The sequence below is a fragment of the Musca vetustissima genome, unplaced genomic scaffold (genome assembly GCF_032173495.1).
Source record: "Musca vetustissima isolate MV318-11 ecotype Yass unplaced genomic scaffold, APGP_CSIRO_Mvet_v1 utg97899, whole genome shotgun sequence".
In the NCBI taxonomy this organism is placed as follows: Eukaryota; Metazoa; Arthropoda; class Insecta; order Diptera; family Muscidae; genus Musca; species Musca vetustissima.
Window position 1 is genome coordinate 7,762 of NW_026879570.1, and position 18,145 is coordinate 25,906.

The 18,145-nt window shown below is 34.2% G+C and overlaps 1 protein-coding gene across 1 annotated transcript; it reads left to right on the top strand.

Annotated features, from left to right (window-relative positions):
* The first annotated feature begins 2,343 nt into the window (after positions 1-2,343).
* LOC133324499 (cytosolic purine 5'-nucleotidase-like) lies at positions 2,344-15,113 on the top strand. The gene is made up of 7 exons (XM_061533331.1): positions 2,344-2,427; positions 2,503-2,716; positions 2,794-2,940; positions 12,888-13,008; positions 13,080-13,633; positions 13,704-14,145; positions 14,953-15,113. Exons 1-7 carry the CDS (start codon positions 2,409-2,411, stop codon positions 15,103-15,105), a joined length of 1,650 nt encoding a protein of 549 aa, XP_061389315.1. The 5' UTR covers positions 2,344-2,408; the 3' UTR covers positions 15,106-15,113.
* The last annotated feature ends 3,032 nt before the right edge of the window (positions 15,114-18,145 follow it).

An 18,145-nucleotide genomic window follows, 5' to 3' on the forward strand; every position in this document is an offset into this window, starting at 1 on the left:
TCCACAAAAAAAAAAAAATAACCATACCACCATTATAGTCTCAATGTGATTAGTTGTGCAAAATTTCGTGTCAATCGGGCAAACATCAGAACTTTGGGGAGCTATACATATATAAAAATGAACCGATTTCAACGAAACTCGCCAGACAGAGATTAATTTCAATTAACTACAGTAAATTGTATAAAATTGTGCGCCAATCGGACAAACCTTGGATCTTTACTGCACAATTTACATAAAATCGGAAGAAAAGACATATGGCAGCTATATCTTAATCTGATCCAATTTTCAAGAAACTTATCACCCATCATTCTAGACTCAATTCAGTACGCTATGTCCAATTTCGTGTAAATCTAACAAACATAGGCTCTTCAGTGCACTATTTACATAAAATCGAACGAAAATATATAAAAGACGGAACCGATTTCAACAAACCTTATCACACATAATTTTTTCCTCAATTGCATTCGCTATGCAGAATTTTGTCCCAATCGGACAAATATTGGGAGTTTGGTGAATCATTCACATAAAATCGGACGAAACTATATATGGGAGATATATCTAAATCTGAACCGTTTTTAACAAAACTTCACAGACATCAGACTGGACCTATTTCAGTACTCTGTGCAAAATTTTGTCCCAATCGGACAAATATTGGAAGTTTGGTGTCATTAACAAAAAATCGGACGAAACTATATATAGAAGCTATATCTAAATCTGAACCTATTTTAGGAAAACTTCGCAGACATCAGTCTGGACCTAATTCAATACTTTGTGCAAAATTTTGTCCCAATCGGACAAACATTGGGAGTTTGTTGTATCATTCACAAAAAATCGGACGAACCTATATATGGGAGCTATATCTATAGCCGAACTGATTTTCTCCAATTTCAATAGGAGAAATACTCAAAAGGAACCACGTGTCTATCTCATATGCACAACACATAATACCCTGTACCACAGTGTAGTGAAGGGTATAAAAATATATATGGGAACTATATCTAAATCTGAAGCGATTTTCACGAAACTTAGCACACATCATTCTGGACCTAATTCAATACTCTATGCAAAATTCGGCCAAATCGAAACACATATAGGAACTTTGGTGCACCATTTACCACAAATCGGCACGAAAATATATATGTGGAAGCTATATCTAAACCTGAAACAATTTTCTTCAATCTCAATAGTGTTTGTCCTTGGGCCAAATTAATGAGCTGTGCCAAATTTCAACCATTTCGAAACAATGATAATTACACCTATTTTGGTTGAAAAGCGAACATAATCTTCGTTAGTCCAATATTGATCATTTTTGGTAGAAAGATTTTCTACTTGATGAGAACCCAAAATACCAAATTATAGCCAATTCAATTGAAACCGTGCTTAAAGTATTGAGTGTTGAGTGTAATTGTTATATAATTGCTACACCAAATCGTGTATCGATAAATGTCATTTTTAATTCCACACATATTATGAGTAGTACCTATTTCAAATCTCTATCTTAAATATTGCGAGCTCTATATTGACTTCAACAGACGGACGGGCTTGGCTAAATGAACATCGAATAAAAACAACCGATAATATTCATATTTTTTTAGAATTTCTGAAAATGTATCGAAAAACGTTCATATTTTCGAAAATTGCTTCAGAGTTTAGTACGAATTTTTAGCAGAAAATTGAAAGTTTCCTTCAAATTTTCCTTTAACCCGAGTTTCTTTACGCATTCCTTAAAATTCGCAAAGAAACACAAATTACTACTAGTCAACGAATTGGGGATGTACCAGAGGAAGTCGATCGATGTAACCCTTCTTCAGACATGATATTGGTAGACAATTTTTTTTTTGAGTAAAGTTTGTATAATTTGGCCATTGAAAATTAATTGATTCTTTTTTAATTTTTCAACATGAAATCTAAAAGAGATCTAAATTTTAATTTATATCAAGATTTTTTCTGTTTCCTTTATAAAAAATATTAATATTTCAAATATTTCACATTTGCCCACACTGTGCAAAGCAAAGCGCCTGAAAGTATGCTTTAAATTTATATGTTTATTATTAGTAAACTCACCATAATGACAATAGCTAAATTTATAAAATAAACGCATAGTCGCAGTGTCTCTGCACATTTGTGGAAATTATATATATATATATATATATATTCTTACTATATTTTATAAAACCTCTAAAATTACTCATAAATAAGACTTAATATGTCTTTATAATCTTTCATGGGTTTTCGATGTTATACCCGTTTATGTCTTCATATTTAATAAATTGTATATACAAATTATATAAAAATTTTAAATTTTATAATTGATATCATACCAATCTATGTTTTCCCTTTTTTCTCATTATAGAATTTTCGTCAATAGATCCTTGCATTTGGAGAATATCAAATTCTATGGCTTCGATATGGATTACACATTGGCCGGTAGGTTTACAATTAATAAATTCATTTTTATTCTATATATTAATAAATAAATATTTCAAATTATTATTTTTTTAGAATACAAATCACCACAATATGAACAACTGGGATTTGATTTGGTCAAGGAGCGTCTGGTTAGCATGGGCTATCCCAAAGAGATAATGCAATTCGAATATGATCCATCATTCCCCATTCGTGGTTTGTGGTTTGATACTCTATATGGTAATCTCTTGAAAGTGGATGCCTATGGTAATATATTGGTGTGCGTTCATGGTTTTGAATTTTTAAAGCAGTAAGTTTGACAATAAAAATCTATATATTTTTCTTTGAATATTTCTAAATATTAATGTAAATTTCTTTTGTTTTCAGTTCTCAAGTCTATGAATTGTATCCAAATAAGTTCTTAAAATTGGACGAATCAAGAGTTTATGTGCTGAATACTCTTTTCAATTTACCGGAAACTTATTTGCTGGCCTGTCTGGTGGATTTCTTTACAAATAGTTCGGAATATACAGAGTAAGTACTTATAACACAGTTATTATCTGAGAATTAAATTCACATTTATTAATATAAATGTTGCATCTAGACTGACTTAAAAAACTAAAAAAAACTCAGTAATTTCCTAAATATCATCCGAACACCAAAAAAAAAATTTAGTTTCCACACTTCACAATAACCGGAACTTTATGCAACATTTCATAGCTATCAGCGCAACATTTCTACCTTCTAGTGAATGATAATACCAAACAATGTTAGAATACGTATACGTATATGAATATTTATGTATATCTCCCACGTCCGGTCTCTGAGCTTCAGGAATAAATGTATACGACATAAAATGCCAATTTTGTAATTTTTTTGAAAAAAAATCTTTGTTTATTTGATTGACGATTGGCTCAAAGCTGTGACCGTTACTTTGTTAATGAATAGAACGACGGACACACATATGTAGATCAACTCAGCTAGTCGAGATATGACGATCTGTATACCGAAAAGTAGGTCTATGACCAATGTTCCGAGACGTTACAAACTCTTGGACCACAATAACATATAATACCCTTACAACTTAGCTGAATTTTTAACGAAAATACTAAAAAGTATTTTCGTAAACAAAATCGAGCATTTTTATACCCTTCACCAATCTGTGGTACAGGGTAATATGCCTTTGTGCATATATTTACCTTATTGAACAAAGTGTAAAATGGCGTGTGTTAAGTTTTATAGAAAACAGTTCAGATTTAGATATAGCTCCCTAATGTATTTTCGTCCGATTTTTCGATAAATAGTGCACAATAGAGCCTATGTTTTTCGCCTAACATAAAATATTGCATTGTGTATAGGACTGAAATCGGTTGAGGTTTAGATATAGCTTCCATATACTTTCACCCGATTTCATCTAAATGGTGTACAAATAAGTAAAATTTGTCCGATTGTGACGAATTTCTGCACAACGTGTATTGGATTTTGTAAAATGTATGCCGATGTAGATTTAACCACTCTATATTTCCGTCTAGGTTTATTATTATTGACTTCGCTCTAAAATTAACAAAATGGCGGACCTTTGAAAAAATATTTTTTGGAAAATCGCCGATTTTTTACCAAAAGCCATGTTACAAAATAAGGAAGATCTTCACCGATTGGCTTTATCCTAGTTCATACGATAGCTATACACTCACAGAGAAACGTGTAAAAATTTGGAATCGATTGGGTTATTCGTTTTTCAGTTATCATTCCCGCCATTCCCAAAAGAGAAAAACGTGTTTAAAGTTTGAGAAGCCCTTTAGCCGTCACTTGATGCTGACACAATAAATTGGATATATCTTCAAGAGTTCTTGAGATTTTCACTTGAAATTTTGTAGGGACCTTCTTGAATTAGATTCGTAGATTCGAATTAAATCAAATCGAGAATGGGGGGTCCCCTTAAATCTAAGTCGATTAATCACAATCGGTCCCGTCCGACTATACTGCTTTCCTTACTGGTTTCGATATGTTGAAGATCATAGATGAATTTTCTATCTTGTAATTTTACTGTCTGCACAAGAATAATAATCCTCCTGGATAATTTTAAATTTTTACTTAGCTCCCATATAAGAGACCGCAAAACAACCTTAACATTTTACTTGATTTTAAAAATATATATTTTAATTTTTTAATGGTATTAAATTAAAAGAAAACTGAATAATTATAATCCGTTAACTGTAACCGGCATGATTTCAAAACAACAAAAATTCGTAACAATATGGGTCTATTGAACTACTTCATTTGAATTTGTAGCCCACCAAAAATTCCCCATTTCGTAAAATTCCGCTGGTCCCTTGTTTTCGGGATTCCAGTGTATATATATATATATATATATATATATTCCAATGGTGGACTTAGTTACGAAAAAAGATTTTCTTTATTCCAATTTCTAAATATTTATTGTCCTGCGTCTGATTACCAAAGTTACTTTATTATTTATGTTAGTATCCCTTTTTCTTGTTCATATTAAATTTGTCTATTGACCTTGTTCATATTATTGCAATTTATCAAACCCTGTGGGAATTTCTTGAATTGAACAAATTTCCTAATAACCAATTGATCCATATAATTATCTGCAATTTTCTCATGTTAAGATAATTCTTTCAAATTTCCATCTTATACACACACACACGCACACACATAATTGCTCATTAGTTGACCTAAAGGATATAATACATACACACATTCAAACATATCCTTTCGATGAATGGATATTCATGGCATAATGATTATGGCCACCTATTGACCTTCATTTGTAAATTCAACAAATAAAGAAAATCATAATTTGACGACTTCCTTTTGTTACACTCACTTGTACGTACACATATCAAAGTAATAATTCTTGATCTGCCATAAGTAGTTGATATGTGTGTATGTGTTAATGTGCATGTATATACACAAATTATGACAATGATACTGACATTGTGTCATGGACAGCATTAATTATTCAATGAAAATCAAATAATAAAGGCCGATGTCGTTCGTCCATAGTGTCAACTTCTCAATAATAATAATAATCGATATTTACGGCAATGGATATGACGAGGGACAACAAATAAGCATTTTGTCGAATTCTAAATTATGTTGACATAAGCAGAATTAATTTGAAAAATCAATTAGTTCTTAAGTTGTCCACAAAGTCTATATGAATGTTTGTTTGAATGTTTCTATTCAAAATTATTATCTACTAACTTATATATGGAGGATAGAAGGACAATAAGCAAACTACAAATACCGTCTCTATTCTCACTCAGAGTTCAATGAATTGTCATATTTTCTATTTTTCCTTAATTTTCTATTAAATCAGGCAACAAAAAGATCTTATACACGCTTCGTATTTACCATCAAAGGGGACCTTCTGTTGACGGCCGCACGGCCATCAAGCAGTACGTGGGTACCACACCAATGGACACCGATGAAGACCTCATCGATATGGACTTGTAAGTCATCGGTGTCCTCCCATCTCAAAAGGGAACCAAAATCGAGAAACTCCCATCTCCAATCACTCTTACTACAAGAAGTAAAATCTAAAGGATCGCCTTGATCGTCAACTTTATATTTACCCAAATTGAACCCATAATAAACCTGTCGCCTGACAGTACAATATTTATTATAATTAAAGTTATTCATCTTTTTATTTGTGCTAAACATCACGTGAGTATTACACGTATACTTGTGGTGTTTGTACATTTGTATGTGTTGTAGTTGTTGCTTTTGCCGGCAACTCATAATCCTAAGGCTCTAAATTCGTCTGAATTTAGACTTCACAACAGATCCTACGTCCTTGTGGGAATCTGTACATGGTCCTTCGAGCCTTTTAAAACGAATTAGCGGCCTAGATTTGCCATTAAATACCAATTTTTTTCAAAAATCTTCAAAAAAAATTTTCCAACAAAATTTTTTTCATTCTACATCAGTGTTGACATTTCCCTGCCGTCCGCTTATACTTCAGCAAAAACTACGGCAAAGCCCAACACTGACATAAATAAATGAAACAAAAATAAAAACACTATTTGTTTTGCAAAGTAGTATTTATTTTCACAATAAATTATTACAAATTTTTTTTAAAAAAAAATTAACACTCATTAACACACTTATATATTTCACCATTATTTTATTAAAAAAATTTATTGTTTACAATATTCACAGACAGACATATTGTTTTGTTTTGTTGGAATAGTGACATACGTTTAAAGAGTAACCGATACCGAGTACTCTTGTTCACATTAAGGCGATAGTCCAATTAGTGAACACGTAATATACGTAAACAACCAAAACGCAACAAACGTTACTAAACGTAACAAACGTAATTCAACGTAACGAACGTTAGTGGAAATTGCATTACATTATATTGCATTCCATTTCTATAATAAATACAAATAAAAATAAAATAAAAATATAAGCAATAACATAAAAGTATCAATAATAAACATAATACAAATAATACCTAATAATAATATAATAAAATAATAATAAAATTGCTCTCAAAATTTAAAAAATAAATATTTGTTAAGCAAAGCCCTATTAAAGCCTAATAATTTTTTAATTTTTTCTAACTTCTCTCTATTTGTATAATAAAGCAGAAAGTTAACCGAAGGCAAAATAGACCCAAATAATATTACAATAAATAATAAAAGTCCATAAATATATAAAAAAAAAAAAATAAAAAAAATATACAAATAATAAAACTCAAGTTAAATAAATAATATTACAAATCAAAGAAATGGCAAAAGTAATTTGTGCAAGGTTCCACTTCGACATGGAGAACTTAATGGGAGCATGTGCTAAAATATTAAATATGTCCGAAAACGATCTGTCAGATTCGCTGATAGAAACAAAATTAGAATCATTAGATGAAGACTGGCATAATGTACGTACTGCCTATGAAAACGTCTATCTGGCCGATGACAAGGCAATCGATGATGATTTTAAAAATGTTGCGAAATTGGAGTTTGAATCCGCACGGGATCAATACCAATTAACAAAATCGAACTTAATGGAGGTTGTAAAAAAGAGGTCTCTTCAAAAGTCCACCAGTTCAGGACGAGAAGACCAAACAAATCCTTCACTTTTTCATAGTTCGGCCATGTATCCCCCAACTACCACATTTGACATGTCAGAAGTGTGTATTAAAGTTCCTCCATGTGATACAAAAGATTTCCACGGAAGCTATGAAGAATGGCCCACCTTTAGGGACATGTTTATGGCCATATATGGCAATCACCCCAGACTGACACCAGCACAAAAATTATATCACCTAAAAAATAAAACTAAAGGTGAAGCTGGCAGAATCGTAGACAGATTCTCATTGTCAGATCTAAACTTTTCATTAGCATGGGACGCACTAAAGAAACGCTACGAAAACAAGCGAGTTTTGGTAGACAACCAATTGCGGATTTTATTCGAAATAGCGCCCGCAAAAAACGAAAATAACGCAGACATAAAAAGGATCCAATTAACAATCAGTGATTGTCTCGCAATTTTGAAAGCACACGACATTAGTGTGGGCGAGTGGGATCCAATTTTAATATACCTTTGTTCGACAAAACTTCCAATAGAAACGTTGACGTTATGGGAACAGTCACTTGAGTCACATGCGGACTTACCAAAGTGGTCTCAAATGGAAGAATTTTTGATCAACCGACAACAAGTGTTAGAACGAATTAGTCGTATAAAAACACAGAACGCTCCACAATCTTCACGATATAACTTCGGAGCTCAATATAATACGAACACAAATTCAAATAGATGTATTCTATGTGCAAAAAATCATATTCTTCGGAACTGTCCCAGATTTAACAACATGTCAGCTAATCAGCGAATCGAAGTTGCAAAAGAAAAACGTTTATGCAACAATTGTCTTGCGAGTGGACACACGAGCCAAGAATGCGTCAGTATGCACAGATGTATGCAATGTAAGAAAAAACATCATACTAAGTTGCATATAACGAACTATTCACAACAACAATCGAGCGCTAATAACGTAGCGCGTGAAAACAATTATGGTCATGCCCGAACCGAAACACATTTCACCACCGACGAATCACACAATGAATTGCCATGCTCGTCAAGGGCAGTGTCTGGTACAAACGTTCAGACACTAGCTACAATTAGTCACGGTGACGTTATGTTACCGACGGCCTTGGTACAAATTATGCACTCCGGACAAAAGTTCACATTACGGGCGTTGTTAGATTCGGCGTCTAAAAGGTCATTTGTGACAGATAAAGTGGTTAATCGCTTAGGTATTACGACCAGAAACGAAGATTTCCAAATTAGTGGTTTAAGTGACACAATAGTCACCAATGCAAACCAATCTTGTTGCATTACACTATGTACAGATGACACTTCTTTTAATCTAGTATCCGAAGTAATAGTGCTACGAAATCTTATTAGTCTACTTCCAACTAGGTCTCTTCCAAACTCGTACTGTAGTGAAGTTAAAGATTTAAAACTAGCCGATCCTGGTTTTGCGGTATCAGCGCATGTAGATATGTTGATTGGAAGCGATATCCTTCCAACAATAATGCTAAACGGCATGAAGAAAAATATTCTAGGTAATATGATAGCACAGAATTCAATTTACGGTTGGTATATATACGGACCAATAGCAAACGAAAGTATAGCATTTGCCACAGTCAAAGAATCTTCGAAAGGTGAAGAAGACATAGAAGCATTATCACGAAAATTCGGGGAACATGAGGAAGTCGAACGGACTCCTATTCCGACCGTATTAAATGAGTACTGCGAAGACTCTTACAAAAAGACGTGCCGTCGACCGGGCGGTAGATTTGGTGTAAAAATTCCATTTAAAAAAGAATATCAACAATCTATTTTATTAGAATCACCTCGTTTCAAATCTTTACCCCAATATATAAATAGCTTAAATAAAGACAAAATGCTGGTAAACACGTACAGATACGTTTTAAATGAATTTTCATCACGTGTGTTTAATGGGACTTGCAAAACAAATAGTTCATTTTCATTGAATGATGTTCTATATACAGGCCCAACGTTACAAAACGATTTAACGTCTGTAATTCTAAATTGGCGGTTATACAAATATGTATTTAATGGTGACATTGAGAAGATGTACCGTCAAATATTTGTACACGAGTCTGATATACCGTATCAGAGAATATTGTATATACAAAATGAAACCGCACAAATCGAAGATTACGAAATAAACACATTTGGTATTAACTGTGCGCCATTCCTGGCAATAAGAACGTTATTGCAGCAGGCCACAGAATGGCAAATTGAGCGGCCGCTAGCTACAAACATACTTAAAAAAGAAATATATGTCGACGACATATTAGCAGGCGGTCATACAATCGACTCTGCACTACAAGCAGATCATGAAATAATAAAAACGTTGAAATCAGCCGGATTTCTATTTAAAAAAATTACGAATCCCCCAGATACATTTCTTGAAGAATTACTAAACGAGAAATTGATTAAAATCGATGATAGTAGCGCTATCAACACTCTGGTCATTCCATGGAATGTACTAATACACAATTTTTCGTATACAACGATTCAATACTCTATAGCAAGAGAAATAACGAAACGAAAAGTTCGGTTGAACGTGGCTAAATTATACGATAAAGCCAGTCTGTCACCAAAACCAATCGTAAGAGCCAAGATATTTCTACAAGATATATGGCGAAAAAGAGTTAATTGGATGATTAAAGTCTCATCCACTGTGTCGTTTATGTGTTATGGGAAGAAAAATCATTATTTAATAACGGACCACTTGTCGTGTGGTCAAGGTTTTCTGTGTTTTGTTCTATTTATTTATTTCCAGAACATAAACATAGATCATGAGCAATGTCTGGTATGCTATAGGCAGCATAAGATTATAACCTGCAGAACGGAGCAGAAGTGCAGGAAGTATGCTGTGCGGATACACAAATACTGCATAAACGAATTTCGGGTCAACACACACCAACGTCAGACAGTTAAAAGCACCCAAGCTCGGGCAGCAGCGCGTTATCCTCAAGCAAGGAAAATCCCGAAGCGGTCCTCTAAGTTTTCGCTAACAGTCAAAGAGACAACAAAGAAGATCCTACAAGAAATTTCGGAGCATATAAAGGTCCTGGGATCGCCAGAAGGTTGCACCAGTGCAAGGGGCGGAGGATGTTGACGGCCGCACGGCCATCAAGCAGTACGTGGGTACCACACCAATGGACACCGATGAAGACCTCATCGATATGGACTTGTAAGTCATCGGTGTCCTCCCATCTCAAAAGGGAACCAAAATCGAGAAACTCCCATCTCCAATCACTCTTACTACAAGAAGTAAAATCTAAAGGATCGCCTTGATCGTCAACTTTATATTTACCCAAATTGAACCCATAATAAACCTGTCGCCTGACAGTACAATATTTATTATAATTAAAGTTATTCATCTTTTTATTTGTGCTAAACATCACGTGAGTATTACACGTATACTTGTGGTGTTTGTACATTTGTATGTGTTGTAGTTGTTGCTTTTGCCGGCAACTCATAATCCTAAGGCTCTAAATTCGTCTGAATTCCCTTAAATTTCCCTTAAATCAAAGGGGGAATTTTCAAAAGTTTTTTCCTTTCCCCTGTTTTATACCTTTCATTACATTCACCTTTACAATCGATAACTAACGAAACGAAAAATATGGTTTTCAAATGGATTAATAAAACTTGTGTTCCTAATTGTATTTCACCGAAAGGGGTCTATTTTCATGAATGGTATGGAATTTATAAACGCAGGTCAGGGGTACGGAGGAAAGCTCTTAATAATGTGTTACAGTATAACTTTGTAAGGGTTTACAGAAAGGAAATGAAAAATTCATCTTTTGGTAAGAATTATATACGGCGCTCGGGCGGGTGTGTGTGTATTCGAAGGTGAGTAAAGAAAATTTACTGATTTCGACACACAAAGGGACCATTGATGGCAATTAATTAGAATTGTAAGTCATGTTAAAGGAAGTAGTGAAAACGAACAATTTGTAATTTGCAGGTAACTATTTTTCTGAAAGAAACGGAAATTAAAGAGGGCTGAAGGTAGCTTTGTGTTTGTGGAATGTGATGTAGGGTAAATAAATTTTAAATTCAGACTGGTTGAGCAAGAATTTGTATAAGAAATTTTCACTTCAGCTCGGCTGAATTAAGGTTTTCAGAGATAAGTCTCAATTCAGCCCAGATTAATTTTGATTGGCATAGATATTCTTTAATTCAGCTTAGCTGAATTAAGGCTTTCATAGTTAATTAACAGAATAATGATTTCCATAGAAAATCTTAATTAAGCCCGGCTGTATTAAGATTTACATGGGTAATTTTCAATTCAGCCCGACTGTATTAAGATTTCCATAGAAAAGCGTCAATTCAGCTCAGCTGAATTAAGATTTCCATAGATAATCTGCAATTCGGCCCGGCTGAATTAAAATTTCCATAGGTAATCTTCAATTCGGCCCAGCTGAATTAAGATTTCCATAGGTAATCTTCAATTCGGCCCAGCTGAATTAAGATTTCCATAGGTAATCTTCAATTCGGCCCAGCTGAATTAAGATTTCCATAGGTAATCTTCAATTCGGCCCAGCTGAATTAAGATTTCCATAGGTAATCTTCAATTCGGCCAAGCTGAATTAAGATTTCCATAGGTAATCTTCAATTCGGCCCAGCTGAATTAAGATTTCCATAGGTAATCTTCAATTCGGCCCTGCTGAATTTAGATTTCCATAGGTAATCTTCAATTCGGCCCAGCTGAATTAAGATTTCCATAGGAAATCTTCAATTCAGCCCGGCTGAATTAAGATTTCCATAGGTAATCTTCAATTCGGCCCAGCTGAATTAAGATTTCCATAGGTAATCTTCAATTCAGCCCTGCTGAATTAAGATTTTCGTAGGTAATCTTCAATTCAGCCCGGCTGAATTAAGATTTCCATAGGAAATCTTCCATTCCGCCCACCGAAATTAAGATTTCCATAGGTAATCTTCAAGCCCCAGCTGTATAACGATTTCCATAGATAATCTTCAATTCGGCCCAGCTGAATTAAAATTTTCATAGGTAATCTTTAATTCAGTCCAGCTGAATTAAGATTTCCATAAGTAATTTTTAATTCAGCCCGGTTGAATTAAGATTTCCATAGGCAATTAAGATTTCCAAAGGTAATCTTCAATTCAGCCTGGCTGAATTAAGATTTCCATAGGTAATCTTCAATTCAGCCCGGCGGAATTGAGATTTCTATAGGTAATCTTCAATTCAGCCCGGCTGAATTAAGATTTCCATAGGTAATCTGCAATTCAGCTCGGCTGAAATAATATTTCCATACGTAATCATTTTCATAAGAAAACTTCAACTTAGCCCGGCTAAATTTGAATTTCTATAGATAACCTGCAATTCAGCCCAGTACCCCCCCCCCCCAAAGTTTTCATAATTCTAAAATTCCCTTCTTATTTTCTAGGGATCGCACTGGTGTCAAGGCTGGTGAATTGTTTATGTCCTTCAATTCCATATTCCAGGATGTACGCCGAGCCGTCGATTGGGTACACATACAGGGTGATTTAAAGAAAAGAACCGTTGAGGTAAGCTCTCTTTTAAAGAACTATCATATTTTCTTATTTACTAATCCCTATATCTCTCTCATTTATTACAGAACCTAGATTATTATGTCAAAAAGGATCCCCGTCTACCAATGGTTTTGGCCCGCATACGTGAATCCGGTGCCAAGGTCTTCTTGCTAACCAATAGCGACTACAATTTCAGTAACAAAATTATGACCTATATTTTTGATTTCCCACATGGTGCCAAACCCGATGAGCCCCACCGTGATTGGAAAACTTATTTTGATGTCATTGTTGTCGACGCTCGTAAACCATTGTTCTTTGGTGAAGGTACCATCCTTCGGCAGGTTGATACAGAGACGGGAGCATTGAAAATTGGTACCCATATGGGTCCTTTGCAGCCTGGCCAAGTATATTCCGGTGGCTCATGTGAGGTATTCACCAATTTCATTAATGCCAAGGGCAAAGATGTCCTCTATATTGGTGATCACATTTTCGGTGATATTTTGAAATCGAAGAAAATTCGTGGCTGGCGTACCTTTTTGGTGGTGCCCGAATTGGTACAGGAGTTGCATGTGTGGACTGATAAGTGTCAATTCTTTGCTGAGTTGCAACAACTCGATTGTCAATTGGGAGAGATGTATAAGTAAGTAAACTAGAACATAATCTCTAAACGAGGTCGGATTATTAACATTTCGAATTTGTGTGGTTTCCAGAAATCTCGACTCCAGCAACAAAGAAAAGCCGGATATTTCCAAACTGCGCGCCTCCATTCGCGATGTTACCCACAAAATGGACATGGCCTATGGTATGATGGGTTCGCTCTTCCGTTCTGGTTCTCGCCAGACATTCTTCTCCAGTCAGGTGGTTAGATATGCAGATTTGTATGCGGCAACATTCTTGAATTTCATCTATTATCCATTCTCCTATATGTTCCGTGCCCCGGCTATGTTATTGCCTCATGAGTCTACTGTGGCCCATGAGCAACGCTATCAAATTGAAGCGCCCATGATACAACGAGCCAGACCAACTAAATTGGAAACTACAACGGCAAGTGGTAGTCATGTCGCCACTGATAACGGAGTCGCAGTGGCCAAGGAGGAGACCAAGGAAGTTACTGAACCTGCAACAACCACTACATCAACAACAGAGGAAAAGGTAATTAAGAAGCCACTAGATTTAAATCGAAAAACTTGAATTCAGCTTAATTAAGATTTTCATAGGTAATCTTCAAGATGAATTAAGATTTCCAGAGGTAATCTTCAAATCAGCCCCAGTTGAATTAAGATTTCCATATGTAATCTTCAATTCGGCCGAGCTGAATTAGGATTTCCATAGGTAATCTTCAATTCAGCCCCTGCTGAATTAAGATTTCCATAGGTAATCTTCAATTCAGCACATCTGAATTAAGATTTCCATAGGTAATCTTCAATTCGGCCCAGCTGAATTAAGATTTCCATTGGTAATCTTCAATTCTGCCCAGCTGAATTAAGATTTCCATTGGTAATCTTCAATTCTGCCCAGCTGAATTAAGATTTCCATAGGTAATCTTCAATTCAGCCCCTGCTGAATTAAGATTTCCATAGGTAATCTTCAATTCGGCCCAGCTGAATTAAGATTTCCATAGGTAATCTTCAATTCGGCCCAGCTGAATTAAGATTTCCATAGGTAATCTTCAATTCGACCCAGCTGAATTAAGATTTCCATAGGTAATCTTCAATTCAGCCCAGCTGAATTTAAATTTTCGTAGGTAATCTTCAATTCAGCCCAGCTGAATTAAGATTTTCGTAGGTAATCTTCAATTCAGCCCAGCTGAATTAAGATTTTCATAGGTAATCTTCAATTTAGCACGGCTGAATATAGATTGACATGTGTAGCTAAGCCCGATTGAATTAGGGTTTAATTGAAAATGATTGTCTACATTATTTTTTATCTTATTTGTAATATCTTCCCCTTTTCTTCCAGACCGTCACTGTACCCCACACCCGGCCAAGTACTCCCCGCACAGTTACCCATACTCACGATGAGGATTATTCCGAAGAAGAATCGGATCCCAATAACAAAAGTGATGGTGAAAATGCTGATGATGGCAAAGAGGCTCACAAAACTCCAAAATAAAGAGATTATTTGTGTAATTCATCCACCCCTCTACTCTCTTCTCTCTCTTTGTTAAGCCGTCATCCCAAAGAAGTAATATTGTGTTGCTTGCATTCTAGAAGTTAGCGGTTGATCCGCTTCTTCCCTTCTTACTCTTTATCCCTATCTCTGTAACAATGTAAAAGATATATTAATTAATTAATTGTGAAATTATAATTCTGATCCTCTACCACACAAACAACCAATGCCCTGAACCCAATTCTAAGGAATTTGGACTCAAAAGATTTTATTTGCTAATTTGATGATTTTATTGTACACAAAACTCTATTTTTTAATTTTTTGTTTATTTTTAGTTGTATAACTTGTTTAAATATTTCTTTGTGAATTTATTGTTTATTATTTTTTTATATTACTTAGCTGAAAACAAAAAGATATATTCCATGGTTTTTTTATGTTTTTTAATATTATTATTGTTCATTAATTTTTTTGTGTGATTAGAGACGTTATATAACAAAATTTTTTATACAGGTAGATGAGTATGTAATCTTGACATTATATATAAATAAACAATTTGAAAAATAAAAAATAATAATACATAAAAAACAAGTAATGAAGTTGTTATTGTTGTAACAGTCCTATTGCATTTACACAATGGACTGAGGTGAACTAGCGGAGACTTAATCGATTTTTATAAATACACACACATATATAAACATATGTTATATAAGAAAAAATTTCATTTGTAAAACTTCAACGATATTTAAAAATTCGACTAATTCTTTTGGTAAACCCGGGCTATATTCCAATTATCAAGGTGTCAATTTTCAATGCCCCAGTCTCAGTATCATGTTATCTGAGAAATTGTCAACCTCAGACCTACGAAGCTATCACCACATTTTTGGTACTAAAAGTAAAAGGGATCCACAATTGTTTTCCTTTAATATTGATGTATTTAAATATATGTGTTAATGTATGTGTTTCATTTTGCAAATAATTTTATATCTGAATATTTGCTACCAGTTAACTATTTTAAGACCACTGCTAAAATTATTCAAACCAAAGAATATACTAAACTTCGTGCATACATAATTAATTATACAATATAAAAATCTTAATTCAGCTGGGCTGAATTGAGGATTACCTATGGAAATCTTAATTCAGCTGGTCTGAACTGAAGATTACCTATGGAAATCTTAATTCAGCTGGGCTGAATTGAAGATTACCAATGGAAATCTTAATTCAACTGGGCTGAATTGAAAATTACCTATGGAAATCTTAATTCAACTGGGCTGAATTGAAGATTACCTATGGAAATCTTAATTCAGCTGGGCTGAATTAAAGATTACCTATGGAAATCTTAATTCAGCTGGGCTGATTTAAAGATTACCTATGGAAATCTTAATTCAGCTGGGTCTGAATTGAAAATTACCCATGGAAATCTTATTTCAGCCGGGCTGAATTGAAGCTTACCTATGGAAATCTTAATTCAGCTGGGGCTGAATTTAAGCTTACCTATTGAAATCTTAATTCAGTTGGGCTGAACTGAAGATTACCTATGGAAATCTTAATTCAGATGGGGCTGAATTGAAGTTCACCTATGGAAATCTTAATACAGTTGGGGTTGAATTGAAGCTTACCTATTGAAATCTTAATTCAGTTGGGCTGAACTGAAGATTACGTATGGAAATTTTAATTCAGCTGGGGCTAAATTGGAGTTTACCTATGGAAATCTTAATTCAGCTGGGGCTGAATTGAAGATTACCTATGGAAATCTTAATTCAGTTGGGGCTGAATTGAAGATTACCTATGGAAATCTTAATTCAGCCGGGCTGAATTGAAGCTTACCTATGGGAATTTTAACTCAGCCGGGCTGAATTGAAGATTACCTATGGGAATTTTAACTCAGCCGGGCTGAATTGAAGATTACCTATGGAAATATTCATTTTGTGGGTAATATCTCAATTGGTGGATCAGAATATTTTAATTTTATTAGAAAGGAATAAAGATTTCTTATTAGAATGCCAGAAATCTTATTAAAAGGTCAATCTTCTTATTGGAAGACCAGAAGATTATGTATTAGAAGACTAGAAGATTTTGTTTTAGAAGCCCAGAATTTCTTCTTATTGGAAGACCTATAGGTGTGGGTGGCACAGCAATAAGTCTGCTTATAAGAATATTTAATCTTCTTAGAAGACCAAATGCAGTCTTATTTGATGATCAATATTTCAATATAACGAATACTATGAGACCTTTAGGTCTTCTTAAAGGCCAATAGGTATTCTTATTAGAGAACCAATAGGTATTCCTATTATAGGGCATTATTAGAACCATAGGGCGTTTTATTAAAAGACCAAAAAGTCTTCTTTAGTGGAACAGAATGTCTTTTGGTTAGAAAATCAATGGGTCTTCTTATTAGAGTACATATTTTACTTATTTCAATAACTTTGAGATTTTCTTATTAGAAGGCTTTGAGATCTTATTATTTCGAGGATTTCTTATAAAAATACTGAGATCTTCTTATTAGAAGACTTTGAGATCTTATTTCGAGAAGGATTTCTTATTAGAAGAGTGAAATTTCATAAGATTCTCGAAGCTCGAATCTCTCGAAGCTTGTACATCGAAGTTTTATTTTGCCGACGTTACATTTGCTACGTATTATACACTACGACGTTCCATCTCTACCGTTCATGGTGTGCATCAATCCAGTAGCTGTCGTTTGACCAGTAGCAGACAATAGAGCGTCGTTTTTTTTTTTTTTTTTTTTGATACACTAACTACACAGAAAAGAAGAAACCGGCTTATTATCAGTTTCTTTGGCAGTTCAAAAACAGTAATCAAAACGTACGGTTCATACATATTGCGGAAGATTTTAATTTTTTAAATCAGCGAAAAAAAATCTAGAAATTGGAATTAATAAAAATCGCAATGGGATTCTTGAAATTCATATGTCTCCTCTTTGGCTGCTTAGTTGCGGTCCAATGTGAAGAATTAGTTTGTAAGTTTTGTAAGAAGAGAACAAAAAATCTTTTCAATATTAACCCTGATTTGAATACTCCACACA

Coding starts and splice junctions, on each gene's coding strand:
- LOC133324499 (XM_061533331.1), top strand. Junction 2,941..12,887: donor AATAGTTCGGAATATACAGA/GTAAGTACTTAT, acceptor CTTATTTTCTAG/GGATCGCACTGGTGTCAAGG. Junction 13,634..13,703: donor CAATTGGGAGAGATGTATAA/GTAAGTAAACTA, acceptor TGTGGTTTCCAG/AAATCTCGACTCCAGCAACA.